Source organism: Salmo salar, chromosome ssa20, assembly GCF_905237065.1.
Source record: "Salmo salar chromosome ssa20, Ssal_v3.1, whole genome shotgun sequence".
NCBI classification, from domain to species: domain Eukaryota; kingdom Metazoa; phylum Chordata; class Actinopteri; order Salmoniformes; family Salmonidae; genus Salmo; species Salmo salar.
Window position 1 is genome coordinate 17,251,128 of NC_059461.1, and position 23,422 is coordinate 17,274,549.

At 43.4% G+C, this 23,422-nt stretch overlaps 1 protein-coding gene across 1 annotated transcript in view; it reads right to left on the minus strand.

Annotated features, from left to right (window-relative positions):
- The window catches only part of LOC106580051 (cAMP-specific 3',5'-cyclic phosphodiesterase 4D), a 278,153-nt gene extending 255,028 nt beyond the window's left edge, over positions 1–23,125 (minus strand). The window contains exon 1 of the mRNA XM_014160617.2: positions 22,311–23,125. Within this exon, the coding sequence (XP_014016092.1) occupies positions 22,311–22,624 (314 nt within the window). The 5' untranslated portion in view covers positions 22,625–23,125. The remainder of the gene's footprint in view (positions 1–22,310) is intronic.
- Between the last annotated feature and the right edge of the window lie 297 nt (positions 23,126–23,422).

The window sequence follows — 23,422 nt, forward strand, 5'->3', positions numbered from 1 at the left end:
CGGCAACAGTGAGAGACTTGTTTCTGGAAAGGTGAATTTTTAGAAGTCGAAGCTCGAATTGTTTGGGTACAGACTTGGATAGTAATACAGAACTCTGCAGGCTATCTTTGCAGTAGATTACAACACCGCCCCCTTTGGCAGTTCTATCTTGGCGGAAAATGTTATAGTTAGCGATGGAGATTTCAGGGTTTTTGGTGGTTTTCCTAAGCCAGGATTCAGACACGGCTAAGACATCTGGGTTGGCAGAGTGTGCTAAAGCAGTTAGTAAAACAAACTTAGGGAGTAGGCTTCTAATGTTAACATGCATGAAACCAAGGCTTTTAATGTTACAGAAGTCAACAAATGAGAGCACCTGGGGAGTGGGAGTGGAGCTAGGCACTGCAGGACCTGGATTAACCTCCACATCACCAGAGGAACAGAGGAGAAGTGGGATAAGGGTACGGCTAAAGGCTATACGAATTGGCCGTCTAGCACGTTCAGAACAGAGAGTAAAAGGAGCAGGTTTCTGGGCACGATAGCATAGATTCAAGGCATAGTGTACAGACAAAGGTAAGGTAGGATGTGAGTACATTGGAGGTAAACCTAGGCATTGAGTAATGATGAGAGAGATATAGTCTCTAGAGACGTTTAAACAAGGTGATGTCATCGCATATGTAGGAGGTGTAACAACATGGTTGGTTAAGGCATATTGAACAAGGCTAGAGGATCTACAGTGAAATAAGACAGTAATCACTAACCAGGACAGTAATGGACGAGGCATATTGATATTAAAGAGAGGCATGCATAGCCAAGTGAACATATGGGTCCAGTGAGTGGTTGGGCTGACTGGGGACACAGCAATTCAGACAGTTAGCAGGCCGATGCTAACAAGCTAACAGTTAGTAGGCCGGGGCTAAACAAGCTAGCAGTTAGCAGACCGGGGCTGGCAAGCTAGCAGTTAGCAGACCGGGTTAGCAAGCAAGCAGTTGGCAGACCGGGGCTAGCAGTTAGCAGACCGGGGCAGGCAAGCTAGCAGTTAGCAGACCGGGGCAGGCAAGCTTGCAGTTAACAGACCCATGCTAGCAAGTTAGCCTTTGGGGGATGTCGCAATGGGGGTAAGTCTGTTTTTGCCTCTTCGTGCGGTGACGTCGATAGACCAGTCGTGGAATTAGTAGGGTTCCAAGTAGCTCTAGGTAGCTAGTAGGCCACGGTTAGCAGAATGGGCCTTCAGCGGACGTCACGCCTGAGGGGCCTGTTGGAATCCTCGGGCAGATTATGTCGGTATTCCAGTTGTAGAGGATCGGCGGGGTTCCGTGCCCCGTACCGACAGTAGAAGTGGTCCGGATATTGTAGCCCAGGAGTGGGCTTCGGTGGTAGCACAGGAGCCCTGGCCGGGCTAGCTTCAGGCTAATTGGTGCTTGCTCCGGGATGGAAACGCTAGCCAGGAGTAGTCACCCGGGATTGCGGTTAGCTAGTTGCGAAGATCCAGATGAAAATGTTCAGAGTTTGCGGTAGGAATCTGGGGATATGGGGGAAAAAAATATATAATAATAGGTCCGTAATGCTCTGGTTTGAGTCACGTTGTTCGAACTGGCGAGAGCTTTCCGAGCTAAAGGTTAGCTGATGACCGCTAGTTAGCTGGCTAGCTTCAGTTGAGGGATTCCAGATCCGAAGTAAATAGAAATACTTTAGACAAGAAAACAGATCCACGTTACATTGGGTGAGGTGGGTTGCAGGAGAGTATTTAGAAGTTGAGGTTTAGGAAAATATTTTTAAAAGATATGCAAAGAAAAAGATGTAAAAAGATATATACAAGGGACACGACAGGACAAAGACGTCTGACTGCTACGCCATCTTAAAGAGGGTTAAACTAAGGCCTTATACCTTTTAAAGGATTAATAAATTATGTTATGATAAACTGTAAGGTCTCTTCTTCAGGAGACCTCTGTGTGTGTGTTAAAACCTGTTTTGAGTGTTGTGACCTTCAGACACTATGTGAAGGCGTCTACATTCAGACTCCTGTCTGGATCCCACCGTGGTTATCTGGTTTTCTGAGACAGACCTGATGAAACCAGCCCCCTGTCAGAAGATGCTTACACTCGTTCACCTTGTCATGACCTTGTCATACTTGTGATGAAAGGTCAAGTTTCGGTCAAACCCACTTCTGAGTTTACTTTCTGATAAGATGGTTCCTGCTGTCAGGGGGAGGTTAGATTTATTCAAATGTTGTTGCCAGGGAAAGTTAGGTAAGGGGGATTGGGGAGGCTATATGAGTTACAGGATGTCTTAGACATTTTGCAGAACTTGGGGAGAAACTATCATATACTGTTCTACTGTACTCTGTACCAACTTCTGCCTACAAATTGTATTACTAAAGGAGTATTTTTGTCTGTGTTTCCTTTCCATTACTAATGTATGTTTTATAATTATATAGACCTGATCATTTATTGAAGAAATTGACCAACAGCTTCCACATTTATGTAGAAGTGTTTACAAACATTCTATCCTTTACAATAAGTGACTCCAATGAAACATTATTAAGCATTCATTTTTATTGGGCACAAAATCTGAAACACAACCTAAACAAACAGCAAATGCATCCAACACATTTGTAGCATCACAAGTAATCATTGCATGATAGGAATATGGGACGAAACACTAAACTTTGACTACTTTAATACACAAGTGAATTTGTCCTACTACTTTTGCTCCCCTAAAATCGGGGGATTACGGACAAAAAGTGTTGTAATTTCTAAACGGTTCACCTGCTATGGATGAAAATACCCTCAAATTAACGCTAACAGTCTGCACTTTAACCTCAGTCATTGTATCATTTCAAATCTAAAAAGTGCTGGAGTACAGAGGCAAAACAAACGTGTCACTGTCCCAATACTTTTAGGGCTCACTGCATCTATCATAGAGGAAGGGCCCAACACACCCTAGCGAAAACCACGGCGTTTTGAATTAGAATAAGATCCTCAAGTATACAGTAGCTCCAATGAGCTATTCAGAAAGCTCCTCAAGTACCTCCATCAGCACACATTTTTGTTGTAGCCCCAGACAAGCACACCTGATTCAACTTGTCAACTAATCAGGTGAGTTTGTCTGGGGCTACAACAAAAATGTCAAGGACTGGAGTTGGGGAAACGCTGAAGTGTATGGTGGGGTCGTTCCATGAAAATAATACTTTTTGCATCCCTTTGATATTTTAAGTAGAAATCGTGCACAAATATTGCATTTTAAAATCCTGTTAAATGAATTTCCATTTAATATAGATCACATGGAGAATTCAATAAATCAGATTTTTCATATGAATAAAGACTTGCTAAAGTGATGATTCAGATTTTGACATGACCTTCAGTGCACCCTCTGGCTTCTAGAAAGAATTTATCCCACTTGACATCAACATTTCTCCAAGTTTTTACCGTCATTGAAAATCCCATGTTATTTTGCTGCTTTGACAAAGTAATTTCCAAAGATTAGCATTTATTTCATGTGATTAGTGACTCATTTACGTTTGTCCCTCATGTTAAAGTCAACCCTGTTGCGTATACTGAACTCTCGATTTAATACGGTGAAACTATTCCTTTTTTATTATTTATTTCTAAAGAGACATTGGACATCTACTAATCAAATCATGGTGTAAAAAAGCAGGTGAGCTGGTTCTACTCTTCTTGGCCATTTTCTGGTGTTTTGTGGCGGGAAACTGAGCAGGTCGAGCATAACATATCAACCCTGTTACTCATAGACAGGCTAGACAAGCTTGTATTGTATTGCCACTCCTTGTTGCACACAACAAGCTTCCAATCCCCCTGTCACAAGGGGATTTATTGCTGAGTTAAGACCCTGTTACAGTCAAACCTGTTACTTTCTTTGGCAGTTAATAGGCACTTACTATAGCAATTGTTTTTACATCTTGAGATGTTTTTTTATGAAGTTGAACATGTGCTCTTTATAATAGCAGAGGAATTTTAACTGCTCTGAAACGATTAGCTGTTTTAATTGCACCGGTATAACAAGCGGGGCCAGCTTTCCAGAGCCAGTTCCTGAATACTAACACCATACAGTGCAGAAATCTTAAAGAGAAAAGCTTTTTGTGCATTTGGATCATTTCTAGAATCTTTTATTTCAGCTCATGAAACATGGGACCAACACTTTACATGTTGCATTTATATTTTTGTTCAGTACAGATCCATCAAGAAAAGAAAATGCGGATGTCACCAATAGAAAGTGATACTGGCTTTAACATTGTATCGACCTGGTAATGGATTATGACTGGCTGTCAAGTATATATGGATTTCTCGCCTCCTGACGGATTTGTGGTTCTATTCCATCCACTTCAATAGCCAAATGACTTACAGTGGTAAAATACACTTCCTTTACATATCAGGAGCACTAGAGCATTTATTGAGTTCTTCTTACTCTGAAGTGTAATGTATCAGTCTTCAGTGAGAAGTTACTATAGAATAGAGTAGTAGGGCTGGCAACAATTACCGTGTAACCAATGGTTATGGATGAAGACCGTCATGAAAATAAATTAACCATCAAAAATAATTATAAGTGTCCCATCAACACAACCAGGCATCTTCTCTCTCATCACACCTACCCATTATCACAGTTTTTAAAGACATCAGTGTTAACAGTACAAGGAGAGGTATATCACTTTAAAAGCACTAAAAGTTATTTAAATCTGATGGTGAATTGCCATTTACTTTGAGTAACTTTCATGCAATTTATCAAAATGACACAAATTGCCAGCAGTTACTCTTCCAAATGGAAAATTGCATTATATTAGGCCAGTCAGCCATCCAGTTATCATAATTGGCTCAAAGACACGAGATGTCAAAACCCTTATGATTGCAGAATAAAGCAATTGCAATAGGAGGAAGCTCTGAGGTTATGCAAAGAGATTTGCAGTGATCCTGAACTAAGACAAAACAATGCATTCATTGATATGCCCTCCAAGTCCATTGCCCTATGCACTCATCAAATATGCAGACATTGTAAGACACAGGCATAACATTGAATGAATTGCCAAAGTTTGATTTGATTTAGATATATTGCAACAATACATGTTGCTTAGGTCTTCCCTGTATCTAATTCTTCTCCTGTGGAGTAATCCCACAGTGCTGTGCCCATGTAATAATGTGAGCATTAATGCTGTGACTGTGACTGTGTGGATATACTGTATATAGCCTCATGCCCAGTGGTGATGGCCAGCCTGTTCACCAACACTCCATAGATTTAATGATACAGCCAGGGGGTTAAACCCCATGCCTTAAAGCTGGCGATGAGGGCTATACCACAGGCTGTGCCATTAGGGGCCCTAATGAGACCACTGTGTGAAAGCAGTCAAGTCACATTTCATATTGAATTAAAAATCAAAGGTTTTGTAAAGAAAGAAGACAAAGTATTTCGACCTTTTCTGTATCCCATCGGACCCAAACGAATGTGGCATCTTGGTGACCGGTTGGCTCCAAGAGTGGAATGGCAGAGATGCTATTGTGACAGAATTTTATGTATTCTTCCTTCCCATCACCCAGAAGTGCTGATTAGTGTCCAGGCTTGGTGGCGTGTTGACACATTGTGGTGGTGTTTTACCTTGAGGTTGTATGTCATTCCACCGAACCAATCACTGAGTAACACATTGAGACAGGCAGCCACCCAGCCTGGTCTCATAGACTAGACGTAACGTAGTACTCTAAAAGTAAATCTGAGAGACTTAAATATGTTAAGTTTGGTATGGTTACATATGACAGATGGTTACGCAAAGCAAAAACAAAAGTAGGATGATTGGTCGGGGTGGATGGGTCGGCGTATAACACGAACATCTAGCAACCCAAAGGTTGTGAGTTCAAACCTCATTATGGACAATTTTTGCTTTTTTGCTAGTTAGCAATTTTTCAACTACTTACTACTTTTTAGCTACTTTGCAACTACTTAGCAAGTTACCTAAGCCTAACCTTGACCCTTTCAGCTAACCCTTCCCCTAACTTTAACCCTTTTAGCTAACCCTTCCCCTAACCCTTTCATCTAACACCTAAACTTAACCCGAACCCCTAGCCTAGCTAATGTTAGCCAGCTAGCTAACATTAGCCACCTAGCTAGAATTCGTGACATATCATATGTTTTGCAAATTGGTAACATATATAACATGAATTGTAATTCGTAACATATCATACGAAATGGGGATGGACATCAACAAATTAATAAATACCAGACGAAATGTAACATACCATACTAAATGGAGTGTCTCGTATTCACGTGCAGAATAATACAAAATGCTCTGAGACCAGGTTGAGACACTAGGCTAACCCAAAGAGCCCCTCAGATAGAGAAGAGGAATAATTTGTAATTGCTATTAGAAATTACAATTATTTCTTATTGCTGTTGCACTGTCGAGAAGGAATCTGCAAGAAAGAATTTCGTTGTACAGTGTATACCATGTGTATCTCGTACATACAACTAATACAACTTTAAACTTGAATCTTTCCTCTCAAGAGTGTTGGTACTTGAGAATACGGTCCTTTTCGTGGATTTCTAGAGCTGTGTGTGACAAAGCTTCTCTCATATATGTGACTCACCACCTGGATTCAGTCTTATGTAGCAAAATTTGAAATGTTTTTGTTTTTTTTACATTTGTAAAAAGTAGATACTCAGAGCTACAAAATGGTATATCATACACTACATTTGAGGAACAATGGGAAAGTAATTCTGGGATGAAAGTTGATAAACTTGTAAACTCACTTTTGAGAAAAGGGCCTATGAATGTTTTGGTACCTACTGGAGAGCTCTCCTTTGTCTACACCCATTCAGCATTGTTCACACCCTCCTAAACCAGCCCCACCCATCTCTTTAAGGATTCACATGTGAGGTCATGTGCTAAACAGTGAGTAGTGTAGTAAAGACTAAAACTAAAAGTGGTAGTAGAGCACAATAAGGAAAAATTCCAAGTTAATAGAAAGTTTCCAGATAACAAATATTTGATAAATATTACATGACGCTTACCCAGACACACATGTCTAAATTTATGGGTCATGTGAAAGAAATGCTATAGCCCCCAGCCACATCCTGGTGGAAAAAGTACTAAATTGTCATACTTGAGTTAAAGTATAAATCATTTCAAATTCCTTATATTAAACCAGACAGCACAATTTAATTTTGACGGATAGCCAGGGGCACACTTCAACACTCAGACATCACTTACAAACGAAGCATTAGTGAGTCTGCCAGATCAAATGCAGTAGGAATGACCAGGGATGTTCTCTTGATAAGTGTGTGAATTGGATAATTTTCCTGTCAAAATGTAACGAGTACCATTGAGTGTTCTTTTCTTTCGGAATGTAGTGAAGTAAAAGTAAAAGTTGCCAAAAATATAAATAGTAAACTAATGTACAGATAGCCCAAAAAAATAGGTCTCAAAGTAAGAAAAAAGCTGACATCAACTGGTGTCGCTTTCTATGACATGCGTTATAACATACTTATGATAGCCTCACGATGTAGCCTTATGAAGAAGGGCTCAAATAAATTGTATAAACAGTCATAGACGAGGGAAGTAGGGGTGTTGAGGGTACTGCAGCACCCACTGAAAAATCTGAATTTAAAAAAAGTTGTGCCTTTACTAGTATTAGCGGACGGATATAGACGTTTGTAGCGCCAGCAAAACACATTTTTCAAGATTTTGCTTAGGCAACAAATGTAGTTGTATAATTAAGAACAGTCTCTTGCAGGATTCAATAGCTGAACTTGTAAGAGTTGTTGCCTTTTCTCTTTCTCTGCGATTCTCATTCTAATGGCCTCCAGAAAGAACAAAACCCTGTCCTCAAACCTTTACATCAAAAGGTGCAAAGTTATGGAGAAAAAACACAAAACATCCACATCAAATTCATTTTTTTTTCTCTTCTTCATCAAATAACATGGAAAACAACCACTTTCTGTGCAGTATTAATTTTTCCATCCTTACAAACTACTTAATGTAAATGTACATTACTGTATTGTACATAGGCTGGTCATTTAGATTTGTACCTGTAGACTTTCCATCACCATGAAGAAAAACAAATCACAATACAGTAATTGAGTACATTGAGACTTCAAGTGGTTTGTGATGATGTGATGTGGCTCAGTTGGTAGAGCATGGTGTTTGCTATGCTATGGTTGTGGGTTTGATTCCCACGGGACCAGTACAAAAACGTATCCCACTCACTACTCTAAGTTGCTCTGGATAAGAGTGTCTACTAAAATGGAAAAGGAATTAATAGACCATTTCAGTTTTCGTTACATTTCAGTTTTCACATAGAAATAAGTTGCCTTTGCAAAGTATTTCAAGAAACTGGAAAACATATATCAAGCACATATTTTATATGCACGTTTTATCAGATTAACGTTTTTGTACAGATAACTATCGGACAAACACAAATACATTTAGTTAAAACATTTTCACATAGGTAGTGCACTGGGCCTTCACTAGTCCTGTATTAGCGGACCTATATAAATCTCTCTGCACCCCCACCCCCATCCCCACACTACTTTCCCCAGCTATGTAAACAGTGTGTGTGTGGCATCAGTTCAAACATGCTATTCACAGCTTTGGAGGTGGTTTTGCTCACCCCACACATTTCTGGATAGTGGTTTAGGTTGAATAAGGGGCCTTAGTATCGCTTGAAAGACTTTAAATTATTTTCTCTAATGACCTTTAACACTGAGAGAGAAACGTGAGCTGGACAGGTTATGTCCCATACATTATCTGCAATAATGTCCTGGGTGAACTGGTATCGACCAGGGGACACCATTATACACACTGTCCCCTGGCTAATCATCTTCCTAGGAACAAGGCCCTGGACTTCTCTCAACTAAAACAATGCAATGTGATGAGCAACACTACACATCTTTCACCACCTTTTCTCTCTCTCCCTCTCCCTATGAAATATTCAAAATATGACTATAACTCCTATAAAGATCACTTGCACTAAATGTACAAAACATTAGGAACATCTTCCTAATATTGAGTTGCACCCCCTTTTGCAATCAGAACAGTCTCAATTCGTTGGGGTTTGGACTCTGCAAGGTGTCAAAAGCGTTCCACAGAGATGCTGGCCCATGTTGAATCCAATGCTTCCCACAGTTCACTGGATGTCCTTTGGGTGGTGGACCACTCTTGATACACATGGGAAACTGTTGAGCATGAAAAACCCAGCAGCGTTGCAGTTCTTGACACACTCAAACCGGTGCGCTTGGCACCTACTACCATACCCTGTTCAAAGGCACTTTATTATTTTCTCTTGCCATTTCACCATCTGAATGGCACACATACACAATCCATGACAATTGTCTCAAGGCTTAAAAATCCTTCAACCTGTCTCCTCCCCTTCATCTACTTAACAGGTGACATCAATAAGGGATCATAGCTTTCATCTTGATTCACCTGGTCAGTCTGTCATGTAAAGAGCAGGTGTTCCTAATGTTTTGTACACAGTGCAAGTCTTCCTCTCTCCCAAATACGATTTCGAAAGATTTTTTACAATCTCATAAACAGATCTCATGCTTTGCTTTCTGTCTAGACCCTGCATATCGGATCTGGAGGCATGTTACAGTCCCTTCCCAGCACTGCTAGGTCAATATTGTCCATGGCCCTGAGGTGAGGTGTCACTCATAACTGAAGAGAATATTAGTCCAGAGACAGATACTACATTAGCTACAGCACTTCAGACAGGAAACAGAGGTGACCTTTAATATGAAATGTCTTTCTCTCTTTACTTTGCAGCTAAAATTGATAATTAGAGCAGAAGAATCCCCAGGACTCTGTCTGAATGTGGAGCAGCCCTTTGCTCTTCACTACTGCCTAAAAACATCTACAGCCAGCCCCTGGTTTAAAGAATGGCTTAAGACTGTTGTGAATGTATGAAGCGCATGCAGGTATCAGGGACGGGTGAAAATAATGTAGGGTAGGCCTATTACCCTTCTCACACTGCAGAAACGTGCCATTCTGAGCTGGCGCATTGTGCTGACCTTACGTATCCTTCATAGTTGCTAGAACTATGCTGGAAAGGACAATATGAAAAGAAAATATCAGAGCCAGCACAGTTTGTTTTGGGACGCCGTGATCAGGGCCGGTTCCAGGCATAAGCGGTCACTTAGGGCCCCCGGCCGCTACGGGCCTCTACTCAACTTACTATTGAGTAGAGTCTGACCGATATGGGATTTTTGGAATACGATTTTTATTATTATAGCTGGAATTAAATAAACAAATCTGTATGAATTGTTCTTCAAACAGCCCTACCAAGATACTCAAAAAGGTGATTTCTTAAATTTGAGGAACGAACATGAATGAAACCACTATATTAAATGTAGGAACACCAGAAAGACTAGAATTTATGGGAAAACTGTGTTGCTCTAGTGAAAGGCAGATTAAACTGCACTGATTCCAGCAAAAAAATATGCTTAGGCTCTGAAGACTAAGACGCCTCATGCTAGCCAGCTGGAAAACATTTTCATTATATTGGTATTTAGCTATGTTTCCATTAATTGTAGGGGATTGTACAACTGAAATGTGTCTTCTGCATTTAACAGGGAGCTAGCTACCTTAATCAACATCCAGATCTTTGGTGCCCAGAGAACAGTGGGTTAACTGCCTTGCTTAGGGGCAGAACTACATATTTTTACCTTGTCAGCACAGGGATTAGATCCAGCAATGTTGTGGTTACTGGCCCAACAATCTAACCACTAGGCTGCCTGCCACCCCTGTAGCCACTGAATTGTGGTAGTTGTGACTTGAAAGGAAAAACATCACAAAATGTGCCTTTGGCACAACGTTGCCACTCACCCCAAGCGTTGCCTCAGTGAACGGTCCGTGCTATCTGGGATCCTTGAAGTTGAAATGTAAAATGGTTACGGTAAGGATTAAGGTTTGGGTAAGATAAGGGTTATGGTTAGGGAAGAGGTTAGGTTAGAGTTTAGCCTAGGGACGTCCCAAGAATTCTAAATAGCACTAACCCTCAGTGAAAAGTGTCAAGTACTCGCACGCAGCTAGTTAGCTGGCTAGCTAGGGAAATGGGGGTGGCGAAACGTGAATGTGGACCATTCGCTGACAAGTGACAACCCATATATCAAATCAGAGCTACAAAATGTTACTTTGTAGCCTGATATGTTTTTTTTGTGTGTTTCTGAAAACATTTGAATGACAGGGCTTGAGGAATACCCTTCGCAACGAGCAAATATAACACCAGATTTTGTAGCGGTAACGTTACCACCGAGTAGTTGAACATTCATAGCACAGCAGTTGCTTTACATTTTGGTAAAGCATCCATTGTTTGTCACGACATCCTACCATAATAGTTCACGTGACAGCATACGTCCAGTGCGCATTTTTGGCACTTTATCTACACATCTACTCAGAACTCATCGTATAAGCAGTAACAGTTAGTTCACAGTAGTTCACACTCTTCCAGTTGAATTGGGTGCTGTAGCCCACCAAGGCAAGATAGGCTTACAACCATGTAAAGATTGCCGTCCTCAGGACAAATAATGAAATGCAAAAAAAAAAAAAACATATAGTTGAAGTCGGAAGTTTACATACAATTAGGTTGGAGTCATTACAACTAGTTTTTCAACCACTCCACAATTTTCTTGTTAACAAACTACAGTTTTGGCAAGTCAGTTAGGACATCTACTTTGTGCATGACACAAGTCATTTTTCCAACAATTGTTTACAGACAGATTATTTCACTTATAATTCACTGTATCACAATTCCAGTGGGTCAGAAGTTTACATACACTAAGTTGACTGTGCCTTTAAACAGCTTGGAACATTTCAGAAAATGATGTTATGGCTTTAGAAGCTTCTGATAGGCTAATTGACACCACGTGAGTCAATTGGAGGTGTACATGTGGATGTATTTCAAAGCCTACCTTCAAACTCAGTGCCTCTTTGCTTGACATCATGGGAAAAATCTAAAGAAATCAGCCAATACCTCACAAAAAAAATTGTAGACCTCCACAAGTCTGGTTCATCCTTGGGCAATTTCCAAATACCTGAAGGTACCGTGCTCATCTGTACAAACAATAGTACGCAAGTATAAACACCATGGGACCACGCAGCCGTCATACCGCTCAGGAAGGAGATGCATTCTGTCACCTAGAGATGAACGTACTTTGGTGCGAAAGGTGCAAATCAATCCCAGAAAAACAGCAACGGACCTTGTGAAGATGCTGGAGGAAACCGGTACAAAAGTATCTATATCCACAGTAAAACGAGTCCTATATCGACATAACCTGAAAGGCCGCTCAGCGAGGAAGAAGCCACTGCTCCAAAACCGCCAGAAAAAAGCCAGACTATGGTTTGCAACTGCACATGGGGACAAAAATTTTACTTTTTGGAGAAATATCCTCTGGTCTGATTAAACAAAAATATAACTGTTTGGCCATAATGACCATCCTTATGTTTGGAGGAAAAAGGGGGATGTTTGCAAGACAAAGAACACCATTCCAACCGTAAAGCATGTGGGTGGCAGCATCATGTTGTGCGGGGTGCTTTGCTGCAGGAGGGACTGGTGCACTTCACAAAATAGATGGCATCATGAGGACGGAAAATTATGTGGATATATTGAAGCAACATCTCAAGACATCAATCAGGAAGTTAAAGCTTGGTTGCAAATGGGTCTTCCAAATGGACAATGACCCCAAGCATACTTCCAAAGTTGTGGCAAAATGGCTTAAGGACAACAAAGTCGAGGTATTGGAGTGGCCATCACAAAGCCCTGACCTCAATCCTATAGATAATGTGTGGGCAGAACTGAAAAGGCATGTGCGAGCAAGGAGGCCTACAAACCTGACTCAGCTACACGAGCTCGGTCCGGAGGAATGGGCCAAAACTCACCCGACTTATTGTGGGAAGCTTGTGGAAGGCTACCTGAAACTTTTGACCCAAGTTAAACAATTTAAAGGCAATGCTACCAAATACTAATTGAGTGTATGTACATTTCTGACCCACTGGGAATGTAATGAAAGAAATAAAAGCTGAAATAAATAATTCTCTCTACTATTATTCTGACATTTCACATTCTTAAGATAAAGTGGTGATCCTAACTGACCTAAGACAGGGAATTTCTACTAGGATTAAATGTCAGGAATTGTGAACAACTCAGTTTAAATGAACAGTTGAAGTCGGAAGTTTACATACACCTTAGTCAAATACATTTAAATTCAGCTTTGTTAACAAGAAATTTGTGGAGTGGTTGAAAAACGAGTTTTAATGACTCCAACCTAAGTGTATGTAAACTTCCGACTTCATGTCACGGTTGTCGTCGGGAAAGGAGGACCAAAACGCAGCAGGGATGTGGATGCTCATCTTGATATTTATTTATAAAATAAAGTGAACACCAAAATAATAAACACGGAAAAACGCACAAACAACCAAACAGTCTTGTAAGGCTCACACACGCAAAACAAGAGAATCTCCCACAAACACTAAACCAAACACATACCCATATATAGGACTCTCAATCAGAGGCAACGAGAAAGCAACTGCCTTGAGAGTCCAACCCCCCATTAACCTAAACATAGAAATACAACTAACGAGACTAAACATAGAAATACATTAACAAGGAACAGTGCCCAAAAACCCCGGAATACCTAAATCAAATACCCTTCTACAAAAAACACCACCCCGAACCACATAAAACAAATACCCTCTGCCACGTCCTGACCAAACTACAATAACAAATAACCCTTATACTGGTCAGGACGTGACACTTCAACTGTATTTGGCTAAGGTGAATGTAAACTTCAGACTTCGACTGTATCTATGAACAATGGCTTTTTTCTGAGCATTTTCTCTGCATCTTCTAATCAGTCCTTTTCGGTGGATTAAACGCTGATACAAATATATCCATAAAAGGCTAATATCATCCGATAATATCAGTCAACCAATAAATCGGTCGAGGTCTACTATTGAGAGTAAGAATAGTAGAATACACCGGATGCAATTTTGAAATTTCGTTGTCCATCAGCAGTTTTTCTCATGTTACGTCAGTCACTGACAGTCAGTCAATTAGCCATGTCAGCTAACAATTTTTAGATTGGTAGTTAGTCTTGCCAGCTATCTAAACCTGTAGTAATCATGGCCGAATACCGACCGGGCATTCATGGCACGTGCCCAGGGGCCCTGACGTCCAGTAGGCCCCCATTGATTTTGTTAGTCATTCTCACTCAGATACCATACACTATATATACAAAAGTATGTGGACACCCCTTCAAATTAGTGGATTTGACTACTTCAGCCACACCCGTTGCTGACAGTTGTATAAATCAAGCACACGACCATGCAATCTTCATTGACAAACATTGACAATAGAATGGCCGTACTGAAGAGCTCAATGACTTTCAACGTGGCACCGTCATTGGATGCCACCTTTCCAACAAGTCAGTTCATAAAATTTCTGCCCTGCTGAGGCTGCACCGGTCAACTGTAAGTGCTGTTATTGCTTAGTGGAAACATCTAGGAGCAACAACGGCTCAGCCACAAAGTGGTAGGCCACATAAGCTCCCAGAATGGGATTGCCGAGTGCTGAAGCACGTTGCGAGTAAAAATTGTCTGTCCTCAGATGCAACACTCCCTACCGAGTTCCAAACTGCCTCTGGAAGCAACATCAGCACAATACCTGTTTGTCGGGAGCTTCATGAAATGGGTTTCTATGGCCGAGCAGCTGGACACAAGCCTAAGATCACCATGCGCAATGCCAACCGTCAGCTGGAGTGCTTTTAAGCTCGCCGCCATTGAACTCTGGAGCAGTGGAAATGCGTTCTCTGGAGTGATGAATCACGCTTCACCATCTAGCAGTCTGATGGACGAATCTGGGTTTGGCAGAGGCCAGGAGAACGCTACCTGCCCCAATGCATTGTGCCAACTGTAAAGTTTGGTGGAGGAGGAATAATGGTTTGGGGCTGTTTTTTATGATTCGGGCTAGGCCCCTTAGTTCCAGTGAAGGGAAATCTTAACCTCTCTAGGGTCGGCGGGACGAAATCGTCCCACCTACGTAACAGCCAGTGGAATCCTGTGGCGCGTTATTCAAATACCTTAGAAATGCTATTACTTCAATTTCTCAAACATATGTGTCACGTCCTGACCAGCAGATGGAGCTGTTGTTGTAGTTTTGGGGTCAGGACGTGGCAGTCTTGTGTGTGTGATTGTTCTGTGTTGGTCTTGTGACTCCTGATCAGGAACAGCTGGGGATCGTTGTTCCTGATTGGGAGTCATATATGTAGGAGTATGTTTGTCACTTGGTTTTGTGGGTAGTTGTTTTTGCACTGCGTGTTGTGTGCCTGCAAAACTGTTCCTGTCTTATATATTGTTTGAATTATTAAGTGGATGCTCTACTCCTTTATTTTAATTAAAGATGAGTATTCACATACCTGCTGCGCCTTGGTCCATTTTTACAGAAGACAGCCGTTACAGAACTACCCACCACCAAAGGACCAAGCAGCGGAGAAGAGGACAGAGGCAAGTGAGGGAGGAATGTTGGAGGCAGCCCCAATAATTTTTTAGGGGGGGGCACAAGGGCTATTTGGCGGGGCGAGATTACAGCCCCAGGCCAGCTCCCCGTACCCTTGTAGGGCAGACTGGACAGGTCCCGTGCTTTGGGGTTGGGGCTGTGGTGAGGCCTGGGATTTTCAGGCCGGCAGGCAAGGTACCAGCGCCCCGCATGTGCCAGGGCGAAGTAGGCATCGAGCCGGAACGGGTGATGCCAACCCTGCGCTCAAGACCGCCAGTGCGCCCTTTCGGTCCGGTGTTTCCCGCCAGACGCACTAGCATGGAGGTGCGTGTCTCCAGGCTGGTACGTCCAATACCTGCCCCACGCATCAGGAGTCAACAGTCGTCATCAGAGCTGCCCGCCAGTCAACAGTCACCAGAGCTGCCCGCCAGTCAACAGTCACCAGAGCTGCCCGCCAGTCAACAGTCACCAGAGTTGCCCGCCAGTCAACAGTCGTCGGAGCTGCCCGCCAGTCAACAGTCGTCGGAGCTGCCCGCCAGTCAACAGTCGTCGGAGCTGCCCGCCAGTCAACAGTCGTCGGAGCTGCCCGCCAGTCAACAGTCGTCGGAGCTGCCCGCCAGTCAACAGTCGTCGGAGCTGCCCGCCAGTCAACAGTCGTCGGAGCTGCCCGCCAGTCAACAGTCGTCGGAGCTGCCCGCCAGTCAACAGTCGTCGGAGCTGCCCGCCAGTCAACAGTCGCCGGAGTGGCCGCTCGCTCAACTGCCGGAGTGGCCGGACTGCGCTGAACTGCCGGAGTGGCCGGACTGCGCTGAACTGCCGGAGTGGCCGGACTGCGCTGAACTGCCGGAGTGGCCGGACTGCGCTGAACTGCCGGAGTGGCCGGACTGCCCTGAACTGCCGGAGTGGCCGGACTGCCCTGAACTGCCGGAGTGGCCGGACTGCCCTGAACTGCCGGAGTGGCCGGACTGCCCTGAACTGCCGGAGTGGCCGGACTGCCCTGAACTGCCGGAGTGGCCGGACTGCCCTGTTCTGCCGGAGTGGCCGGACTGCCCTGTTCTGCCAGAGTGGCCAGACTGCCCGGTTCTGCCAGAGGTGCCCGCCTGCCCTGATCTGCCAGGGTGCCCGGCCTGTCAGGATCAGCCCGAGTGGTCCTCCTGCCCTCCGGTCCAGCCCGAGTGGTCCTCCTGCCCTCCGGTCCAGCCCGAGTGGCCCGCATGCCTTCCGGCCCAGCCCGAGTGGCCCGCATGCCTTCCGGCCCAGCCCGAGTGGCCCGCATGCCTTCCGGCCCAGCCCGAGTGGCCCGCATGCCTTCCGGCCCAGCCCGAGTGGCCCGCATGCCTTCCGGCCCAGCCCGAGTGGCCCGCATGCCTTCCGGCCCAGCCCGAGTGGCCCGCATGCCTTCCGGCCCAGCCCGAGTGGCCCGCATGCCCTCCGGCCCAGCCCGAGTGGCCCTCCTGCTCTCCGGCCCAGCCCGAGGGGCCCTCCTGCTCTCCGGCCCAGCCCGAGGGGCCCTCCTGCTCCCCGGCCCAGCCCGAGGGGCCCTCCTGCTCCCCGGCCCAGCCCGAGGGGGCCCTCCTGCTCCCCGGCCCAGCCCGAGGGGCCCTCCTGCCCCCGGCCCAGCCCGAGGGGCCCTCCTGTCCTCCCGGCCCGGCTCGAGAGGGTCCGTCTGCCTGGCGCAGCTATCGGCTCCACCGAAGTGGGCGACGCCGAGGGTGGAGCAGGGTCCACGTCCTGCACCGGAGCCACCTCCAGGATAGGTGGGTTGGGGAGGGAGGGTGTAGCACAGTGCCGTCGTTGACGGCAGCCACCCTCCCTTCCCTCCCTTATTGTTTAGGGGTTATTGGTTATGGGTTTTGTTGGGGATTTTGTTTGTTGGTGTTTTTTTCGTTGTTAGGTGCATTCCGGGGTCTGCACCTTGAGGGGGGGGTACTGTCACGTCCTGACCAGCAGATGGAGCTGTTGTTGTAGTTTTGGGGTCAGGACGTGGCAGTCTTGTGTGTGTGATTGTTCTGTGTTGGTCTTGTGACTCCTGATCAGGAACAGCTGGGGATCGTTGTTCCTGATTGGGAGTCATATATGTAGGAGTATGTTTGTCACTTGGTTTTGTGGGTAGTTGTTTTTGCACTGCGTGTTGTGTGCCTGCAAAACTGTTCCTGTCTTATATATTGTTTGAATTATTAAGTGGATGCTCTACTCCTTTATTTTAATTAAAGATGAGTATTCACATACCTGCTGCGCCTTGGTCCATTTTTACAGAAGACAGCCGTTACAATATGACTATTTTACACCATTTTAAAGACAAGACTCTCGTTAATCTAACCACACTGTCCGATTTCAAAAAGGCTTTACAGCGAAAGCAAAACATTAGATTATGTCAGCAGAGTACCCAGCCAGAAATAATCAGACACCCATTTTTCAAGCTAGCATATAATGTCACATAAACCCAAACCACAGCTAAATGCAGCACTAACCTTTGATGATCTTCATCAGATGACACACCTAGGACATTATGTTATACAATACATGCATGTTTTGTTCAATCAAGTTCATATTTATATCAAAAAACAGCTTTTTACATTAGCATGTGACGTTCAGAACTAGCATACCCCCCCGCAAACTTCCGGTGAATTTACTAAACATTTACTAAATTACTCACGATAAACGTTCACAAAAAGCATAACAATTATTTTAACCTGTTAGGGCTAGGGGGCAGTATTGACACGGCTGGATAAAAAACGTACCCGATTTAATCTGGTTACTACTCCTGCCCAGTAACTAGAATATGCATATAATTATTGGCTTTGGATAGAAAACACCCTAAAGTTTCGAAAACTGTTTGAATGGTGTCTGTGAGTATAACAGAACTCCTATGGCAGGCCAAAACCTGAGAAGATTTCAAGCAGGAAGTGGCCTGTCTGAGAAGTAGTGTTTCATCTTGGCTCTTTTTATTGAAGACTCAGGATCTGTGCAATAACGTGACACTTCCTACGTCTTCCATAGGGTCTCAGAGCCCGGGAAAAAGTTGAACGATATCGAGGCAGGCTCTGGCTGAAACACTTTATCGCTTTTGGCAAGTGGCCACTCAGAGTACTATGGGCTTAGGCGCGTGCCCGCTTCGACCGAATGCTTTCTTTTCCTTTGTCTGTTTATCTAAACGCAGATTCCCGGTCGGAATATTATCGCTTTTTTATGAGAAAAATGGCATAAAAATTGATTTTAAACAGCGGTTGACATGCTTCGAAGTACGGTAATGGAATATTTAGAATTCTTTTGTCATGAATTGCGCCATGCTCGTCACCCTTATTTACCCTTTAGGATAGTGTCTAGAACGCACGAACAAAACACCGCTGTTTGGATATAACGATGGATTATTTTGGACCAAACCAACATTTGTTATTGAAGTAGAAGTCCTGGGAGTGCATTCTGACGAAGACAACAAAGGTAATAACATTTTTCTTATAGTAAATCTGACTTTGATGAGTGCTAAACCTGCTGGGTGTCTAAATAGCTAGCCCTATGATGCCGGGCTATCTACTGAGAATATTGCAAAATGTGCTTCCACCGAAAAGCTATTTTAAAATCGGACATATCGAGTGCATAGAGGAGTTCTGTATCTATAATTCTTAAAATAATTGTTATGCTTTTTGTGAACGTTTATCGTGAGTAATTTAGTAAATTCACCGGCAGTGTTCGGTGGGAATGCTAGTCACATGCTAATGTAAAAAGCTGGTTTTTGATATAAATATGAACTTGATTGAACAAAACATGCATGTATTGTATAACATAATGTCCTAGGGTTGTCATCTGATGAAGATCATCAAAGGTTAGTGCTACATTTAGCTGTGGTTTGGGTTTATGTGACATTATATGCTAGCTTGAAAAATGGGTGTCTGATTATTTCTGGCTCGGTACTCTGCTGACATAGTCTAATGTTTTGCTTTCGTTGTAAAGCCTTTTTGAAATCGGACAGTGTGGTTAGATTAACGAGAGTCTTATCTTTAAAATGGTGTAAAATAGTCATATTTTTGAAAAATTGAAGTAATATCATATCTAAGGTATTTGAATAACGCGCCACAGGATTCAACTGGCTGTTGAGTAGGTGGGATGCAAGCGTCCCACCTAGCCCATAGAGGTTAAGAATTATAGATACAGAACTCCTCTATGCACTCAATATGTCCGATTTTAAAATAGCTTTTCGGTGAAAGCACATTTTGCAATATTCTGAGTAGATAGCCCGGCATCACAGGGCTAGCTATTTAGACACCCAGCAAGTTTAGCACTCACCAAAGTCAGATTTACTATAAGAAAAATGTTATTACCTTTGGTGTTCTTCGTCAGAATGCACTCCCAGGACTTCTACTTCAATAACAAATGTTGGTTTGGTCCCAAATAATCCATAGTTATATCCAAATAGCGCCGTTTTGTTCGTGCGTTCAAGACACTATCCGAATGGTAAAGAAGGGTGACGAGCATGACGCATTTCGTGACAAAAGAATTCTAAATATTCCATTACCGTACTTCGAAGCATGTCAACCGCTGTTTAAAATCAATTTTTATGCCATTTTTCTCGTAAAAAAGCGATAATATTCCGACCGGGAATCTGCGTTTAGGTAAAAAGACGAAAGAAAATAAAGCATGGGGTCGACTCGTGCACACGCCTAAGCCCATTGTCCTCTGATCGGCCACTTGCCAAAAGCGCTAATGTGTTTCAGCCTGGGGCTGGAATTACATCATTCAGCTTTTTCCCGCCTTCTGAGAGCCTATGGGAGCCGTAGGAAGTGTCACGTTACAGCAAAGATCTTCAGTCTTCAATAAACAGAGGCAAGAAGCTCAAGGAATGGTCAGACAGGGCACTTCCTGTAAGGAATCTTCTCAGGTTTTTGCCTGCCATATGAGTTCTGTTATACTCACAGACACCATTCAAACAGTTTTAGAAACTTTAGGGTGTTTTCTATCCAAAGCAAATAATTATATGCATATTCTAGTTACTGGGCAGGAGTAGTAACCAGATTAAATCGGGTACGTTTTTTATCCGGCCGTGCAAATACTGCCCCCTATCCCCAACAGGTTAACGCTACAGCATACAATGACATTCTAGATTATTCTGTGCTTCCTGTTTCAGCATGACAATGCCCCCATGCACAAAGTGAGGCCCATACAGAAATGGTTTGGTGAGATTGTTGTGGAGGAACTTGACTGGGCTGCACAGAGCCCTGACCTCAACCCCATGGAACACCTTTGGGGTGAATTGGAACGCTGACTGCGAACCAGGATTAATCGCCCAACATCAATGCCCGACCTCACTAATGCTCTTGTGGCTGAATGAAAGCATGTCCCCGCAGCAATGTTCCAACATCTAGTGGAAAGCCTTCCCAGAAGACTGGAGGCTGTTATAGCAGTAAAGGGGGTACCAACTCCATATTAATGCCTGTGATTTTGGAATAAGATGTTCGACGGTATCTACATACTTTTGGCCATGTAGTGTATTAACAGGGCATAAGGCATTAAAACATTTGTAAAATTGCAGGAAATTAGCTTTAAAAATGCAAAAGTGTCTCTCCACACCATGGCAAAATGGATAGAATTACAGGGAATTAGCTGTAAAACTGCAACAACAACAAAATATCTCAGCCCCATGGCAAAATGCGTAGAACTGCATTTAATGTTTTATAAAATTAGAACATTTTCTCCCGCCCATAGGCAGAATGTGTAGAATTACAGGAAGTGAACTTAAAAACGAAATATTTTCTCTGCACGGTCAAGAGGAAGCTTCTAAAATGTATTGCAGCAAAGTGTGGGGCCCCCCAACCAAATCTCGTTTAGGGCCCCCAAAAGGCTAGAGCCAGCCCTGGGTATGATAGTGTGAATATGGTACATTTGCATTGGGACTGGGGAACTGCTCTGCACTGAGTCTGTTCACTTACAGTATATGGTAAGATGCTTCCATTTGTCTTATTATAGCTGATATAAATAGCTTTTTACTAGAGGGGATGTGTTGAGTAAACGAGGGAGTCTGAGTGCCACTTATGCTTGCTCATGTGCTCACAAATTGAAGCTAATGTGAGAAATGCATGTCCAGCCACACAAGCAATTGGGTTGTCCTCTGCTGTGTATTGGTTTATTTTAATACTTTGGCTGTGTAAAGTATGACATGCTGTCTGACAGTGAGAAGGTGCAATAAGGAATATTATTATACACATAGCCTAAATATGATTCACCATATTCTATAGAAAGCGCACACAGTTATCGTATTTAAACACGATCCAACATAAGTAGGGTACAATCGCTGTTATTCACCGACTATCATAATTGTGACCCTTTATTTTCCTGTGGGGTATTTGACTTCTGCGTCCTCCCTGTGCATACTCTGGTCCACGTTTACCGACGGTTATTAATGTGTCGCCTTATTTTACTCCCAGTCTCAGCACAGGGCTGTCTTTTTTTTCAAACTACAGTCATCAAGCAAGACATCAATATCATCAACAACAGACACAGGTATTGAGACTAAACGTATAGTCTATAAAGGAATGAACAAACCATGTGCTCGCATTCTTTTTTATTCATTACCCACACATACATCATTTACAAATCTGTCTTTGTCACTTCTCGCCGGCCAGATTAATAACGATTAGACTACCACTATAGGATATGTTTCACTGCTACCTAAAAAGCTTTACGGGATCGAAACTAAAGCATGTCCAAAGTTTCGACATCTATGTTATATAGAGGAGTATGCAAATAGCCTCTTTTTCACCTTTGGAAGCCGACTTACTTTTTGGCTTCCCATCATTCACACACGCCCTTCAGATTCTCCTTTGAGACTGAGAGGAAAATAGGTGTCCTTACCGTCGAAGTCCTTGGAACGAGGATGGCCATGACATCCGCGATTTCTTCAAACAGGGTCGGTGCCCGGTGTCCACTGCATAAGTCCGGTCCATGGTCTTAGGGCTGAGATATTTCTCGGTGTCCGAAAATCCTCTTTGTCTCACCCGGTTGTTCTTCCGTACCTCGAGCGCGTGGTGGAGCGGAGAGAGCACTGCTTGGTTCTGTTGCCTCCACAAATGTTTAGGCGCTTTCGCGTTGTCACCAGTGCATCCACTGCTGCTGCTGTCGAAGCTACCTGCGACGAGGGATGTTACTTTACCGCCGCCAGTATCCATCGCAGCTTGCCAAGGTTTTTAATAGACTCGCAGTCCGGATAAAAGAACAGATATAAACATGCAAAGTGAAGCCTCTGGACTTTTCCGGCGCCGTGTCTCAGGGCTGTTGTTGCCAAGGTGTCTTCTAAAACTTAGTTCTGCTGGAGACCTACATTAATTCAAGTTTGTTTGAACAAATATTTTTTTTTTATTAGTTTGAAAGGTCACTTGAAGATCCAGGCACTTCTCTGGATTACTTATAAGAGGACAGAGAGGCAAGCAGTTCAATAATGTTCATTGCCTCGTATTGCTAAAAATACTTATACAGCACTCCTGACAGTGACCTCCATGAATCAATCCAACAATACATCCATTTGGCGACTAATTTGCGCAAAGAATTTCATTATTAATATGTGCCACCACACAGAAACAAGTTCCCAAATTGCTAAAAACACTATTGCCATCTACTGTGCTAAGAAAAAATGAATATTTGTTTTATTAACATTTCATGTCGTTAATGCAATATCAGCAACGTCCCGTCCAATGTTACTCTCTCCCTGTCCCTTCGACAAGAACCTGTGTGAAGTTGAATTCCAAACGCTCCACCCTCTGCATGCTCGCCCATTTCAGCAAAGTGCTGGTGTGACGATTCCTGATCCGTGTTCCCCGCAGTACTGTACGTGGGTATGTGGATAGACTACCTTGAGCCTAACGTAAAATCCATTACTGCCATTATATGTTTCAGAAATAAGATGTTCCAATTTTCTTTATTTAGATTAGATTTGTCGATGTTATTGGGATCACCATTAGCCGGTGCCA